Raw genomic sequence first — 14,809 nt, forward strand, 5'->3', positions numbered from 1 at the left:
TTTGGCAAACAGATGGCCTGGTCTTGCTTTGTACCGCACACATTGACGAAAGATCAAAAAGATTACAGGGGAGCATAGCAGCAAGCAAAGAGCTGCTAATATGGATCCAGACTTCACAACAAGGATTGTAACAGATGATGGGACATGGTGTTGTTTTCAATATAGAAGGGTCCTGGATCTCCAGAATTGAAAAAAGTGTGCTCGCAGAAAAGACATTGAAGAACTGAATCAAGACATTGCTCACTGTTTTCTTTAATTCTAATGGAATTATTCATAAGGAATTCTTACCTGAACGGCAAACTGTAAATGGTGAAAATTATGTGGGTGTTTTAAATCACTTATGGGCCAGAATTGTTTGAATTCAACCTGAATATCGGAAACAAGGGACATGATCATTGTTGTATGACAACGCACAGCCCCATAAATGCAATTTCTTGGCCAAAAAATATTTGTGGTGCTTGATCACCCACCGCAATCACCTGACTTAGCGACTTCTGGCTATTTCTAAAATAAAAACTGGCAATAAAGGAAAGCGTTTCAATACAATTTTTTTACAACCGCTTCCAGTGCTGTATTGACTCCCAAGGAGTCTATTGTTCACTTATGCTAGCTTTTATATTTAAAATAAAGTCTTTTATTTTATTTCTCATCAGTCACCTTTCCCGATGCACACACACTGTGTACTTCATATTTTCATAAAGGGTGGTTGGTAACGTAATCATTCAAATCCCTCTTGCCATCAAACGTAAGCAAATTCTTCGAACCCCCCGCCATTCCAATACTGATAAATTTTCCTACTTTAGCAAGTCTTGCATGAGCGTGTCACACAATGCATTTTCAAAAATTAACTATTGCCGGCAATTGAATTTTTTTTTAAAAATTTAATGATGCCTATCTTAGCTCTTACATGACATCTACTGCATAAATCAATATTTTAAAATTATATGCATATGAAACATACCACAAAAGCATAGTTTCCCTCGATGTCACATTCTTTGATTTCGCCGAACTGTTTGAATATCCGCCTCAGCTCTTCAACTTTAGCTGTTTCAATAAGATTTCCAGCATAAAATTTTGTAGTGTTCTGAAATGCAATAAAAAACAAAATCTCAAAAGAGAAAATTGGGGTCAAATCTGTCAGAAAATAACAATTTTGCATGTATTCATGTTCCTGGTTAATACACTACAGATCCCTATTGCAGATTCAAGTTAGTGCAAATCAAATATTACAGTGGAACACAGCACGTCAAGAAACTAAAATAATACTGCATTTTAAACACGTTTCCATTTTATGAAGGGGCTCAATCAAAGCATTAAACAATGTGTTTCTGCTTCATATAAGTGTCCGTCTTGGATTTCACTGTACTATTATTAAAGACACATTCAAATTTATTGGCTAGTATTTTGGGAAACCTGAGGGCAGTTTAACACTAGAAGGACGGATTGGATCACTTCTGCTCCCATATCTCAAATAAGAAAATAAAGGCTTAAAAATTTCCCAACTTTTTTTTAGTTATGTTTTTGTTGTGCACCAGAGCTTTTTTTGCACATGTTCTTTTTTTTAGCAACAGAGATACAGCCTGATATATCTAGAAAGACGGGGGTGGGTCAAACGTTTATCACATGATGACATACTTCGCATCAAAGGAAACATGTCACACAAAGAAAAGGAAAAATCCAGGGATTTTTTTGGGGGGATTGCAACAGGTGATCATATATAAATCCCATTTTCGCAGACCTGATTTTTTATCAATAATTGTCTACTTAGCTTGCTTTTGGCATTATATTTGGCAGCAATTACCAGTTTTTCGTACTTGAAATCCTGAGATTTCCCCATATTTTTCCTGAGAAAATGCGGTCAGCCTAGATTTATAAGGACCAAAGGGATATTTTCTTTAGGGATTTCCTATTCAAACAAAACACAATGTTAGGACTTTTAGGGATTTTTCTATGAAGATACAAAAAAATCAGAAGAATCTGATTTCCAACTAGAAGATTTTAATAAGGCTGAAAAATCGGAAGGCTTCCGGGTAAATTGGAAACATTAGCACCTATGCATTTAATTCAATCAATTAATTTATAGAGTTTTGACTTGAAAAATAAGATACTTTACACAGCAACGTTCAAAAGATACAATCCGCATCGTGTTGTTCTCCAGGCCAACAACAAGAAACTTTGACTCTGGTATAAACGCCAAGCATGTGACCGCCACATTCATCTCCTCAGAATCGTCAGCCAGTGGACACATGTTCAACTGTCCACTCTGGGAAAATAATAATGCAAATATAAGCAACACCTCACGAAACGAGAACAATAAATAAATAACAATGAATGAATGAAATATACTCCATACATCATCGAGTTCGAAGTAGACGAGCTCACCAGCAGTCAATGATATAACAACCTTCTTGTGACCAATGGAGCATTTCGTGACGCATGTTCCATCTGGTGTCCTCCAATCCACACGCTTATCATCTTTGATCTGGCGGACTTTCATCGACAAAACCTGGAGAAAGTATCAAGCATACCATGAGGTCTAGACGAAGAGAGAAAGAAGAACTATTTCATACCAGAGCTTTTCAGAAATCGAATAAACAATTAGACGCAAGCCAAAATTCCTAGGAGTAAATCTGAGGAAAAATGTTAAAAACATTTTTCTTTTCTTTGGGCTTTTCTGAGCCTTGGTGACTTTTTCCCACGTTAGTGCAAATGTTGAAAATTTTGTGTTGTCATCAGCCACCAATTTAGTCATCACACACAAAACTTTTAGGGGTCGAACCCGGTCTCTTGGGCGAAACACATAGTGAGTCGACCATAAGGTGCAGGAGTACATAATAGACACAAAAAGCCATGGTATTGTTCTGCACCGCACATACTCGAAGAGCGAGACAAAGAGAAAAAGGTGACTCAACAAGGTGGGTGACTTGAACAATCTGGTTTGTTTTCACCTTGGTCTGCTGATTGGTCCTTTTGTTTCTTTCCCTCTTCTGTGAAGGGAATCATCCTCACATCCTTATATTTCAAAAATCCCCTCTGGCTATTTTTTCTATCCTCTCCAACCCTATGCATTTTTTCTTGCTAGTTACTATTTTTGGATCTCATATCTCTTCCCTCCCCTATGATTGCACCCTTAGTCGCCATAGCAACCTGTTGACTGAGATTCATCAAGCTCTGCTTTATACAGTTATTAGAAAAACTTTACCTGAACCATTGAATTGCCAGCAATTTGGGCACAAGCCAAAGTCGTGCTGTCCTTTTGGAAATCTGTATCTTTTGCTTCTTCTATCGACTGGCCATTTGAAAAGACCAGCAAGTAAGACTGGAACGAGAGTATCACATAAGTGTCATATATATCTGAAAACAGAGAGGGAAAAAAATTCAGTTTTCCTGGGTTGGGATGCAATTTCTTTTCTTTTTTTTTTTAATTCATAAAATAACAGCAGACGCGAGAGCTTTATAAAATCAAATGAACTGGGAAATATTACGGAAATATACTATATCCACCTTCTGATTTGCGTTTGATAGCCCATATTGCATTAGGAATTTCACCAAGGTTCTTGATCAATGGACTGAAATCTGACACAACCATCTCAGTTACCTATTCAGGTTAAAAATATATATATATTTATATACAAAGTTAATGATAATATATATATGTGTGTGGGGGGGGGGGGGGCGCGGGGCGCGGGAAGGGGGGGGGGTTAGTATTTAATTAGTGCAAGTCACTATTATCAAAGCGATTATAAAAATCAAAAGAAAAATGCAAAATCAAACTTTGCATATTTCGTGAACATTGCAACAAAAAAAAGCAAAAGCTAATAAATTGAAAAATAGAATCTGAACATTTATCTATAAAAAACTGAATTCCCAACTCTTCTTCAAAAAATGCTAATCCGCTCTAACGATCATATTCCTCACTATTCAAATGAATTACTTCTGGCACTCGATATAATGACCCTACTTTGTCCCGTCGGAAACGGGCATTATATTGGGAGTGTCGTTGAATCCAAAGAAAAACATATATGATAGTTGTTCTATAAAAACATTTGGAACTTATACTGGTTGTTGCAATGGAATGGATTGGATTTAGGACTTATTGACGCAAGGACCAATTTGGTCAAACTGCGGCAAAACAAATGATTACATAAAAATAAGAAAAATCATCTTTTTGTCATGTCAAAATACTAAAAGTATGCATGATAAAAAGCAACGTAAAACATAAAACAATGACATGAATTGTAAAAATCTATAATTTGTTATAAAAACCAATGCCTTTAATGAATTTAAAAATGTGAGATGCATTGCTATGGTCATTTAAAATGTCATGAAGCGGTCGTAAAAAAAAGCAGTCATAAAATGATGACGATGATGTAAACAAGTAAAAGCATGAGCAATGGTCAATGGATTGGATTGGATTTTAAATTTTCTGGCGCAAGGACCAATTTGGTCAAACTGCGCCAAAACGAATTATAAAAATAAGAAAAATCATCCTTTTGTCATGTCAAAATACTAAAATTATGCATGATAAAAAGCAACGTAAAGCATAAAACAATGACATGAATTGTAAAAATCTATAATTTGTTATAAAAACCAATGACTTTAATGAATTTAAAAATGCGAGATGCATCGCTATGGTCATTTAAAATGTCATGAAGTGAAAGATGACTTTGACCAAAAGCGGTCGTAAAATGATGACGATGATATGAACAAGTAAAAGCATGAGCAATGGTAAATGGACTTTGACAATGTGGGCACTGTGGCTGACTCTCTCGTAATAAAAGATATGATTGTGTGATACGACTGTGTCCTATGCGTAACCGGGCAAGCAGAACTTCCTCCTTTCGGTTAGTTCTGCAGCTCGAACGCCAATGGCCAAGTGTGGGCTTGATGGCATGCAGTTTATTATTTACTTGATTGTTCCAGTGCTCCTGCCAGCGGCGATAGCAATGGTCAATGAACTTTGACAATGTGGGCACTCTGGTTGACTCTCTCGTAATAATAGATATGATTGTGTGAGGCGACTGTGTCCTATGTATAACTAGTTCTGCAGCTCGAACGCCAATGGCCAAGTGTGGGCTTGATGGCATGCAATTTATTATTAACTTGATTATTCCACTGCTCCTGCCAGCAGTGATGCATCACTTCCCGGAGGATTGAGAAGTGGTCACTGGCAGGAACCAAAAGGCTATTGCCAATGTTATTTTTTGTTCAAGCTGCGGTGTCTGCTTTCTCGTTGCCCGGTATTCCAACACGACCTGGTACCCAGTAAAATTTTACTGTGGTACCGTGATGGATGAGGTAATGTAATTCATGAAAAAAAGCATGAATGAAAGGATGAGTGTGAAAAGTGAAAGGACACAGTGCTTGCAATGCGCTGAGAGAGTCACTATAAATGATGCATTGTCGGTGGTGTTTGCGTCGTATATGACATAGAGCCTGAAGGATTGCATACAGTTCTACCGAATAAATAGAGAATGTGTCGGGAAGTTTGAAAGGTGTCTCCTCACAGCAGATGTAGGCACAACCAACCATGGCTCTTAGAGCCATTGGTATATATGGGGAAGTACCTGTTGTACCTACCCCTGTGCCTAAAGAATATCTGTCTATATATCACATCTGCTGTGGTGGCTCTAGAGTATGATGATAATGATAGACATCTGGCAGAGACTGCTCCCATGGTGCCAGTTGCCAAGCAACTGGGGCCACACGACTGATGTCTAAGTGTAGTTCTTCCACAAGTGCCCTCATACAAAGACTGTAAGACGGAACACATGAAGGCAGAGCAGCAAAAAGTCTATAAAATGAGGGATTGAAAATGACATTATGAAGTGGATGGCCTGGTAAAGACTTCATTTTAATATAATATTTCAAAAAAAGCTGTTGGCATCTTGTTGTAATAGATGGCTCGTTGCATTCAACATATGCAATGGAATGGTCATTACGAGCATTCACTGTATACAATGAAACCACTAACTACTCACCTGCACAGACATGGGTGAGAGACTGCAACTGTTACAAAAACTTACCTAGAGAGTTCATTGGCTAGCAGTGGCCAGAGATTCAAAACCACGGGTGCACAACCTCTAACTCACAGGCCAGATGCTGCCCACCAAGCAGAATATGCTGAAATCTTCAATGTACGTAGCAAAACAATCAGCACAACTGCAGAAGAATTTGGAAGAATTTTAAGGAAAAAAATGCAGAAAACACTATTATGCGGGCGCAGAACATTTCCACTCAACAGAGGGCTTGTTACAGAACAATGCAAAGCATTCTACTTTGGGGACCAAGGGTTTCCATCCAGCCCACAAAAGTTATTCCAGTAGTAAAATATCAATACACAAAAGCCTAAGCTAACCATATTTCCTTCATAAAAATATGGGATGTCATTATTTATTGCAAATTATAGTCAAATGCAATCAAAGTTAACAATTACTGTCAAAAAAATTGTTAATGGCAAGTAGCCAATTATGGTCGAAACAAATTGTCAAAGTTTAATTTAATGTTGCCAAATTACAGCAAAAGAAATTATCAAAGGTGTTAATTTATGATTCATGAAAATATAATTCTTGATTTCAAAAATTACAAGTAAGCCTCTTTGGAAATGAGGGGAAAAACCTCTCATAGAATACTGGTTATACAGTGTAGGCATAAAGTCTGTAGAAACAATAAAAATGAATAAAAACCAGAAAAATAACCAAAATAAAAAACGGTTTGCAGGGTTAACATCACTAGGTCACAATAATTTTTTCAAGACAGGGAAAAAAAACAGCCAATAGGTGGCGTTGGTATGAGTGACTTCGGTGGAAATATGTTAATGAGATGATTATAAGAACTTCCACGCTCCTGATCCACAACCAGTTCACAGTTGTAAACTGTGTATATGGACCTGCTGCACTCTGCTGTTGCTGGATTTGTGACTCGCCTGCAATGTGTTATCCCCTGTGGTGGTGGTCATTTGGAACACATGATGCTGTAACAAACGATTTGGAGACATTCTGTCAGTTATTTGCATATCTTTTATTCGACTTGTGTACATCAGCGCTACCTATCGGCTGTTTTTTGAGTTATTTTTTCCTGTCTTAAAAAATTCCAGTGACCTAGCGATGCTAATCCTGCAAACCGTTTTTTATTTCAGTTATTTTTCTGATTTTAATCAAAAAGTTTCTACAGACTTTTTGCCCACCCTGTATGATTATCCTATAAGTTTTGGCCCACAAGCAGCAGAATTAGCACATATCTGGCTTGTGGACTCCAAAGGTTGTGCACCCCTGGTCAAAAACATCAGATATGAAAAACACAAAGGCAGCCTATTAACAAAGCTCATGGATAAATTAATCTCCCTGGCAGATGATGTCCGGCCATCTTTGAGCCTTAGGGAAGCAATCATTTTTATGGCATTTAATACAAAGCTCATAATGAACAAAGGAATAATAATGGGTCAGGAGAATACACCAAGTCAACAACAGGGAACATTCAGACATTTCGAAATGAATAGTGGAGAGTAGAAAAGAGATTGTCCTCCAGCTAAATATACTAAACCTATTAGACACTCCCCCAAATTTTTCCACCCAACAAAGTGTCTTCCTTCGAAATTTCTGAACAAGCACGAGATTTTCTTCCCGCCTTCTGTGGTAGCCAGAAGCATTTTGCGGTTCATATCAAACAGACTTTTTATTATCTTTTACCTTAATTATCAAATCCTGCATCTGGTTCTGGACACCGCTGGAGGCAAGCTTTAGGACCTCTCCTTGTATGCCCAGCAAAAGTTAACATTGGACTGTGCTCAAGATGAAAATATTTGTAAATACTGAGGATAAATAGCTTATGATTAGATTTTGAACATATTGGCGCAAGGACCAATTTGGTCAAACTGCGCCAAAACAATGACATTATAAAAAAAAGAAAATTATATGTTAATATAATTTTCAACTAAATGTTTTTGTAAAAATCAATGGCTTTGATGAATTAAAAAATGAGAGATGCATCTCAATGGTCATTTAAAATATGGCAAAATGAAAGAAGGATTGGCTTTTGATTTTTTGGCGCAAGGACTAGGTCAAGCTGCACCAAAACAAATGTCCATATAAAATTGACACAAGACTTCTTGTCATGTCAAAAAGTAAAAGTATTCATGAAACGTAAAACAATGACGTGGCTTGTAAAAACTAATTTTTTGTAAAAACCAATGGCTTTGATGAATTTAAAAATGTGAGATGCATCACAATGGTCAGATAAAATATTACGAAGTGAAAGATGACTTTGACCAAACGCGGTCGTAAAATGATGATGCGAACAAGTAAAAGCATGAACAATGGTCAATGGACTTTGACAATGGGGGCACTCTGGTTGACTCTCCTGTAATAACAAATACAATTGCGTGAGGCGACTGTGTCCTATGCGTAACCGGGCAAGCAGAACTTCCTCCCTTCGGTTAGTTGTGCAGCTAGAACGCCAATGGCCAAGTGTGGGGTTGATGGCATGAAGTTTATTATTTATCTGATTGTTCTAATGATCCTGAAAGTGACGAGTCTTAAAATGATGATGATAAATTAACAAGTAAAAGCATGAGCAATGGACTTTGACAATGAGGGCACTGCGGTTGACTTTCCCATAATAATAAATACGATTGCGTGAGGCGACTTTGTCCTATGCGCAACCGGGCAAGCAGAACTTCCTCCTTTCTGTTAGTTCTGCAGCTCGAACGCCAATGACCAAGTGTGGGCTTGATGGCATGAAGTTTATTATTTATTTGATTATTCCAATGACCCTGCCAGCAACGATGCATCACTTCTCGGAGGATTGAGAAGTGGTCACTCGCACGTACCAAAAGGCTATTGTAAATGTTAGTTGTCCGAGCTGCATTGTCTGCTTTCATCGCCTGGTATTCCAACATGACCTGGTACCCAGTAAAATTTTACTGAGGTACCGTGATGGATGAGGTGATGCAGCTCCTTGAAAATGACATGAATGGATGAATGTGAAAAGTAAAAGAACACAGTGCTTGCTGAGAGTGACGCTGAGAGAGTCACTATAAATGATGCATCGTCCGTGGCATTTGAGTGAAACTAAAACCAGATATTATTCTGAACTTCTGTAAAGCAAGATTTCTGCCTTATGGATTGAAAAAGTAGGTCAAAATCAGAAAACAAATGGTTTGAACAAGAATGTCATAATATCATTTTAAGTTATGTAGTGTTCCCCCCACTAATATTTGGTATACAAGCTTATGATCCATCCCATCTTTAAAAAAAAAGCCACAGAACTACTGCCTTTTATGAAATACTAGCACAAATACCCGGCGCTTCCCGGGTTTTCAATTGCTGGTAGAATTGAAAAAGTGACAAACCATTATGAAGGAACATACTACTGGCAGCATCATCAAAGAAGAGGCAAACCATTATAAGGCATGCACATGTCTGAAATGTATTGTTAGAGTGGGTGGGTGCATGCATGCATGACATACATGACGTGTGTGTCCACGTTCACACACGGTGGCATACCATTTTATTTCCCATATATTATAGTATCAAAATCTGGCAACAGATTAGAAATACTCTGAATCTGGCTACAGTTCAGACTTGAAATGCACATGGTTAGTTTATGGGAGTTTCATCTCTTGAATTTGATGCTGCAGAATCAGTCGTTTTCGCAAATATTTAAAAATAAAATTACCTTGAATATTGTCTTATTTTCAGCAGTAGACAAAAGTAAACTATAATTCATTACTGGCTTAGAAGAATACTAAAGGTATGTAATTTATGTTATTTTATTTCTCTTTGTTGTTTTACATGTTATGTTGGTCACATAAATTATGTTTTTTTTGTTTCTGAGTCGATCAATTTTATGAATAGAAATTTCCACTTTCATTTTCTCTTTTTCTAAGCTCTGGTCTACTGGAAAAATATTTAAAAAACATTTTAGTACAATTGTTCCAATTTTTATAGCTGTGACTAACGAACAATATTTGTGTGACCAATGTAACTGAATAAAGTTTTGCTTTTATGAGTTTTCATGTTCACATTTTTTATTTAAAATTTTATCCTTCAATTTTAAGTTATGATATGATGAACAGCTGAGAAAATTGTTTTTTTTCAATTTTTTTAAGGAAAAATGACGCTAACGAGTGCTAAAATAAGAAAAAGTCGTGCTAACCAAACCACAGAGCAAAAAATTGAAGAAAGAGAAAAGGCTAGAGTTGATATGAAGTTATTGCGACTAAAGAGAAAAACAATGCAAAATGGATAGAGAAAGAGCGGCATGCATCAAAATTGAGAATGCAAAAAATGCGTCAAAAAAGAAAGTTATCTTCACAGATACCCAAAGCAAATCTTTTCGGAAGTCCTCAGAGCTTTGGAAAGGCACTCCAAAATAAAAACCAAAAATACACTACCACAGTCCAAGAAAAAAAGTTGCACTTGTTAAAAAAAAAAATGGCTACTGATTTAGGGATTCTAATTTCTGGTAAAAGTATAATAGAAATTGGTAAGAAAGGAATATCAGCTGAAATTAAAAGTAAGGTAGAAGAATTCTATCATAGAGATGATATTTCTCGTCAGCTTCTGGGGGGGAAAAAAAAAGGGATTTTGGCAAGACGCCTTCTAATGTTCAATTTGAAGGTGGTGTATGAATTATTCAAAGCTGAAAATCCTGATGTTTCAGCAGTATTTCTAAATTCTGTCAATTCAGACCAGTGGAAGTAAATATTGTCAGTTCTAAAGATCAAGAAGCTTGTTGTTGCCCTTATTGTGAAAATATGTCTTTTCTGATAAATTCGGAAAACGTAGATTCACAGGAATTGCTACATGAAATGAAGTTTCATGTATATTCACAAATTTTTTAAAGGGGTATAAAAGCTTTTAAATTGCTCACAGCCACTATTTATGAAAAAAATTTAATAGATTCAGTAAAAATTATGCATTCAACAATTTTCATACCATTTCCTGAGGTGGTGCATAAAAGTTTTATAACATTTAAAATTATCTTTTTATAAAATTCCATTACTTAAAAGTGAAAAGCAGAGCTCATTTTGGCTGTGAATGTTACATTAATCGCGTGGAATGACCCTACATACTTTCACATTTATATATAAGATACAGGAATATACACGATCAAATCCTTAAACAAATCAACATGGGAACATTGACTTCATTCAAAAAACTCACCTCTACTCCCCGAGAATAGAACTGCAGCGTGGAATTTGGACCTTTTCCGCAAGCCATGCAGAGCTGTGGCTTACCTTCCTTTGTGACATCTATCAGGCCGCAACACATCAGAGGAGAGATACTCTCAAGCTGGTCCACAAGCATCAGGTTCTTCAATTTCCGTGGAGTGTAAACGAAAGAGGTCCATTCGTCTTGAGGCATCTTGCTGCTGAATTCTGGTTCGTTGTCACCAACACCAAGACGGACAATCTTGTATAAGTGGCTGCAAGATTAAAAAACATACATTGGTCATAAAATTTATAGTGGTTTCTAGTGTCAATTGGAAATGCTTAAGGTCAAATAGTCCCAGTTAACTGTGTTAAGGAGTGATGAATTGATCTATTCAAACATTCATTATCAGCAGATAATAACTAATTAATGGCATGAAGCCTAAGGTTAGAGTTATCAATTTGAATTGATACACAGTGGAAAGAGTTGTATGCAACTAAGACTGCTGAGGCATGCATTTTGTGGATTCAAAGTGCCAATCTTCCAAAATGCAAATGGCAAGGGGGTGTTTTAACTTTCATGTTACACAAGTATCATAGACATTCCAGGTCTGCTCGATCTCTACAGAGGAACTCAAATTTGAAGATCAGCTCTCATTCATACACGTTAAGTTAGAAAACTACAGGGAAACATCAAACGGACAAACAAGAAATTGAAACCAGGTCCTAACAATGCCCACAGAACTGCATATAGCAGTGAGATCATTCAAACTAAATATAGAAGTCATAAATGATAAGGTTGACAACAAGTGCATAGATGTCAATTAGGTTTTATATTTGTACTGAATTTAGGAAATATCTTGTCATCTAATCAAACAATTACAGTGAAATGCATCATTTGTACTTAAAAGTAGAGAAACTACTTTTTAAGGTTGCACGATCATGGAAATTAAGGAAGAAAATTTTTTTCCCTCTCTGCAACCCCCCCCCCCCCCAACCGTTGTCCTTCTTAGAAATAGGAAAAACCCCATTCTACCGGATGCATAAATATTTATGCAGGCTTTTTGAAATTCCGGGTGTTTGATGCACTATAGCACGGCAGTGCCATCTTTGGTTCCTATGTAAACTTATCTGAGGGATTAGAAACGTTTTTGTTTTAATGCGATTTTTGCTATAACAGTATTCTTTAAAACAGGAATTGTAAGTAAAAAACAGACTTCCGTAGTTTTTTGCAATTCAGCATAATTCCATATTTAATGTCAGAAATCTGTAGTGGTTGGCAAGTATGCATATCATACAAATAAAGAGTGAAATCTGGGATTTTTTGGGGTGACCATGACATATTTTCCGGGGACATTTTCTATGTTTTATAATTTTGGCCTTTCCACCCCTTTTTAAAATAAAAATTGCTTTCAAAGATGATGTCACTCTTCGCTATTCCTATGAAGGTTTTCAACAGCTGGCTGATGCGAACATAAATCCAGGAAAGAAAATTCAACTGGCCTTGTGGGAAGAGCTTTGACCTGAGTTAGGTCTGGCTGTCCATGTACAGCCCCGTTCAGCACACGCAAGCTCTAAGGAAAGAGGATTCATTGGCTTTGTAGTCTACCCAGCAAAGTGAGAGGAGATGGGTTCAATTGCCCGCAAAGCCTTTTAAACCTGGACTTATCTTCGCATCAGCCAGCCGTCTAAACCTTCATAAAAATTGTCTTGTTTCTCAGCAAATTTTCAACAAAGCCTACTTGAGTTTTCATTCTTCACTTAAATCAAGTTGTTATTATGACTATGGATATTCATTCCCCATATTTGTCACATTATATTTTTTGTGGAATTCATTTCAATTGTTTGTGATTTTGCAGTAGCACTTCATTTTCGGCCATTGGAACCTTTGCTCGGTTTTGGCATCATCTTTGTTAACACAACTGACAATTTTTCATATTTTTTCCAACGAAACAATAGTCACAAGATTTAAAATACTGAGGGATTTTCTTTGGAGATTTTAAAATTCTGCAAAGCAAAATTTGTCGATTTCTAGGGATTTTTCAATGTACAAAAAAGTCGGAAGCATTTGCTGCTATGCAAAGTGACTACTTATCTATCAATATGGCCAATTTGCTTTTGGTTTCTGGTCGTTCTAGTAATAAAAAGATAATGAATTTTACTTACTGGTTTCCGAACTCTGAAGCAACAAAAAGCAAACCAGTTTTCAAGATGCACATGGCTGTAGCGAGCGGGACAGTATCGAAATACTTCAGCTTTATTTCAACCTATGCAAGGAAAAAAAATTAAAATACAGAGAGAATCATAACCATGATCACTTTGCATCATTCACAGGTTAGAATTAAATTATTAAGAAATGCTGACCATCCAGTAAATAAAAAGGCACAAACTACTGACAAGAAATTATCTTACTTCTTACAAGACTGTAACTGTTTCAATCGCAAGTACTACCTGTACAAGTTCTAACACAGACTGTAGTGTCTTCCCAGCACTTAAAAAAATTATTTTCCTCTTTGTGGCAACACCACAAAAAATCTAATGTCAAGGCCGTCTGGCTAGAGAGTTTTTGTTGTTTATATTCACCGGTCGCATCTTTGTACATGTCCCTGCTCTCGTACGAATCGCGTATTATTTTACCTTCGTTTATATTTGTAAATAAATAATTGTTTTATTGTTTAATCTACTGCTTCAAATAATATAGTTATGTCTCAAAACCAGCTCACATAGCTATAAGACTAGACCAGTGGTTTTCAACTTTTATTGATTCACAGAGTCTTATTTAAGTATAATTTCTATGGCAGAGGCCCAAAGGCATCTTTTTCCAATCAAATTTATTTAATTTTTCTTGAGTGGCTGCAGAGGCTAAGGCAAGTGCACGCGGAGCACTGGTTGGAAAATGCTAGACTAGACATTAATTCTAATACTATTCAATTAATTAATTCTTACCATGTCATCAGAGATGTCCAGAGTCAATTTCAGAACATCTCCTTGTTCTGTCTGTAGCAGAGCAAAAAATATACTCTCCTTCTGATGAGTGGCGCAGCAAGAGTATATCAACCCGATCTCATTATTGCTTATATCACACTGAAAAAAATAATAAAACATTAACTTCAACGACAAAGCAAAAAAAAAATTATATAATAAACAAATGTAAAAATAAAACATATACAGTAAAAATCTTTGATAACAATGTCATTTCCTGGTCTCCTCCAGCCTTCCTATAGTATAAATATATTTGATCAATAATGATAAATCCTATATGAAGATACAGTCAATGCTCGTTATAATGACCCCCATGTTATAGCAACAATTTCATTACAACAACCTGCAGAGTAAGTCCTACACGTTTTCTTATAACAAATAACCTATATGTTTTAACTTTTGATATAATGACCTTCCAATATAACATCTATTTTTCATCAACAATGGGCATCATTGCAACAAGTGGCAACTGCACTTCTATCACTTAATTGGATTGGATTTTGGGTTTATTGGCACAAGGCCTATTAAGGACAAAACACGTCAAAACAAATGACTAATTAAGAGAAAGGTGAAATTCTTTTTTTTGTCCTTTTTTTTTTATATAAATAACTATAATTTGTTATTTGTTTGTTATAAAAACCAATGGCTTTGATGAATTTAAAAATTCGAGATGCA

At 36.3% G+C, this 14,809-nt stretch overlaps 1 protein-coding gene across 2 annotated transcripts in view; it reads right to left on the minus strand.

The window, feature by feature from the left end:
- The window catches only part of LOC149067958 (splicing factor 3B subunit 3-like), a 55,410-nt gene that overhangs the window by 26,629 nt on the left and 13,972 nt on the right, over positions 1-14,809 (minus strand). For both annotated transcript variants that reach the window (XM_089252000.1, XM_089252001.1), the window contains exons 7-14: positions 14,099-14,236; positions 13,319-13,419; positions 11,166-11,427; positions 3,505-3,598; positions 3,203-3,354; positions 2,354-2,506; positions 2,114-2,263; positions 962-1,084 (exon numbers count right to left, since the gene is read on the minus strand). In XM_089252000.1, the coding sequence (XP_089108126.1) occupies positions 962-1,084; positions 2,114-2,263; positions 2,354-2,506; positions 3,203-3,354; positions 3,505-3,598; positions 11,166-11,427; positions 13,319-13,419; positions 14,099-14,236 (1,173 nt within the window). The remainder of the gene's footprint in view (positions 1-961; positions 1,085-2,113; positions 2,264-2,353; positions 2,507-3,202; positions 3,355-3,504; positions 3,599-11,165; positions 11,428-13,318; positions 13,420-14,098; positions 14,237-14,809) is intronic.

The sequence above is a fragment of the Pholcus phalangioides genome, unplaced genomic scaffold, assembly GCF_987345545.1.
Source record: "Pholcus phalangioides strain wild (caught in Gottingen) unplaced genomic scaffold, Ppha-v1.0 ptg000028l_1, whole genome shotgun sequence".
NCBI classification, from domain to species: domain Eukaryota; kingdom Metazoa; phylum Arthropoda; class Arachnida; order Araneae; family Pholcidae; genus Pholcus; species Pholcus phalangioides.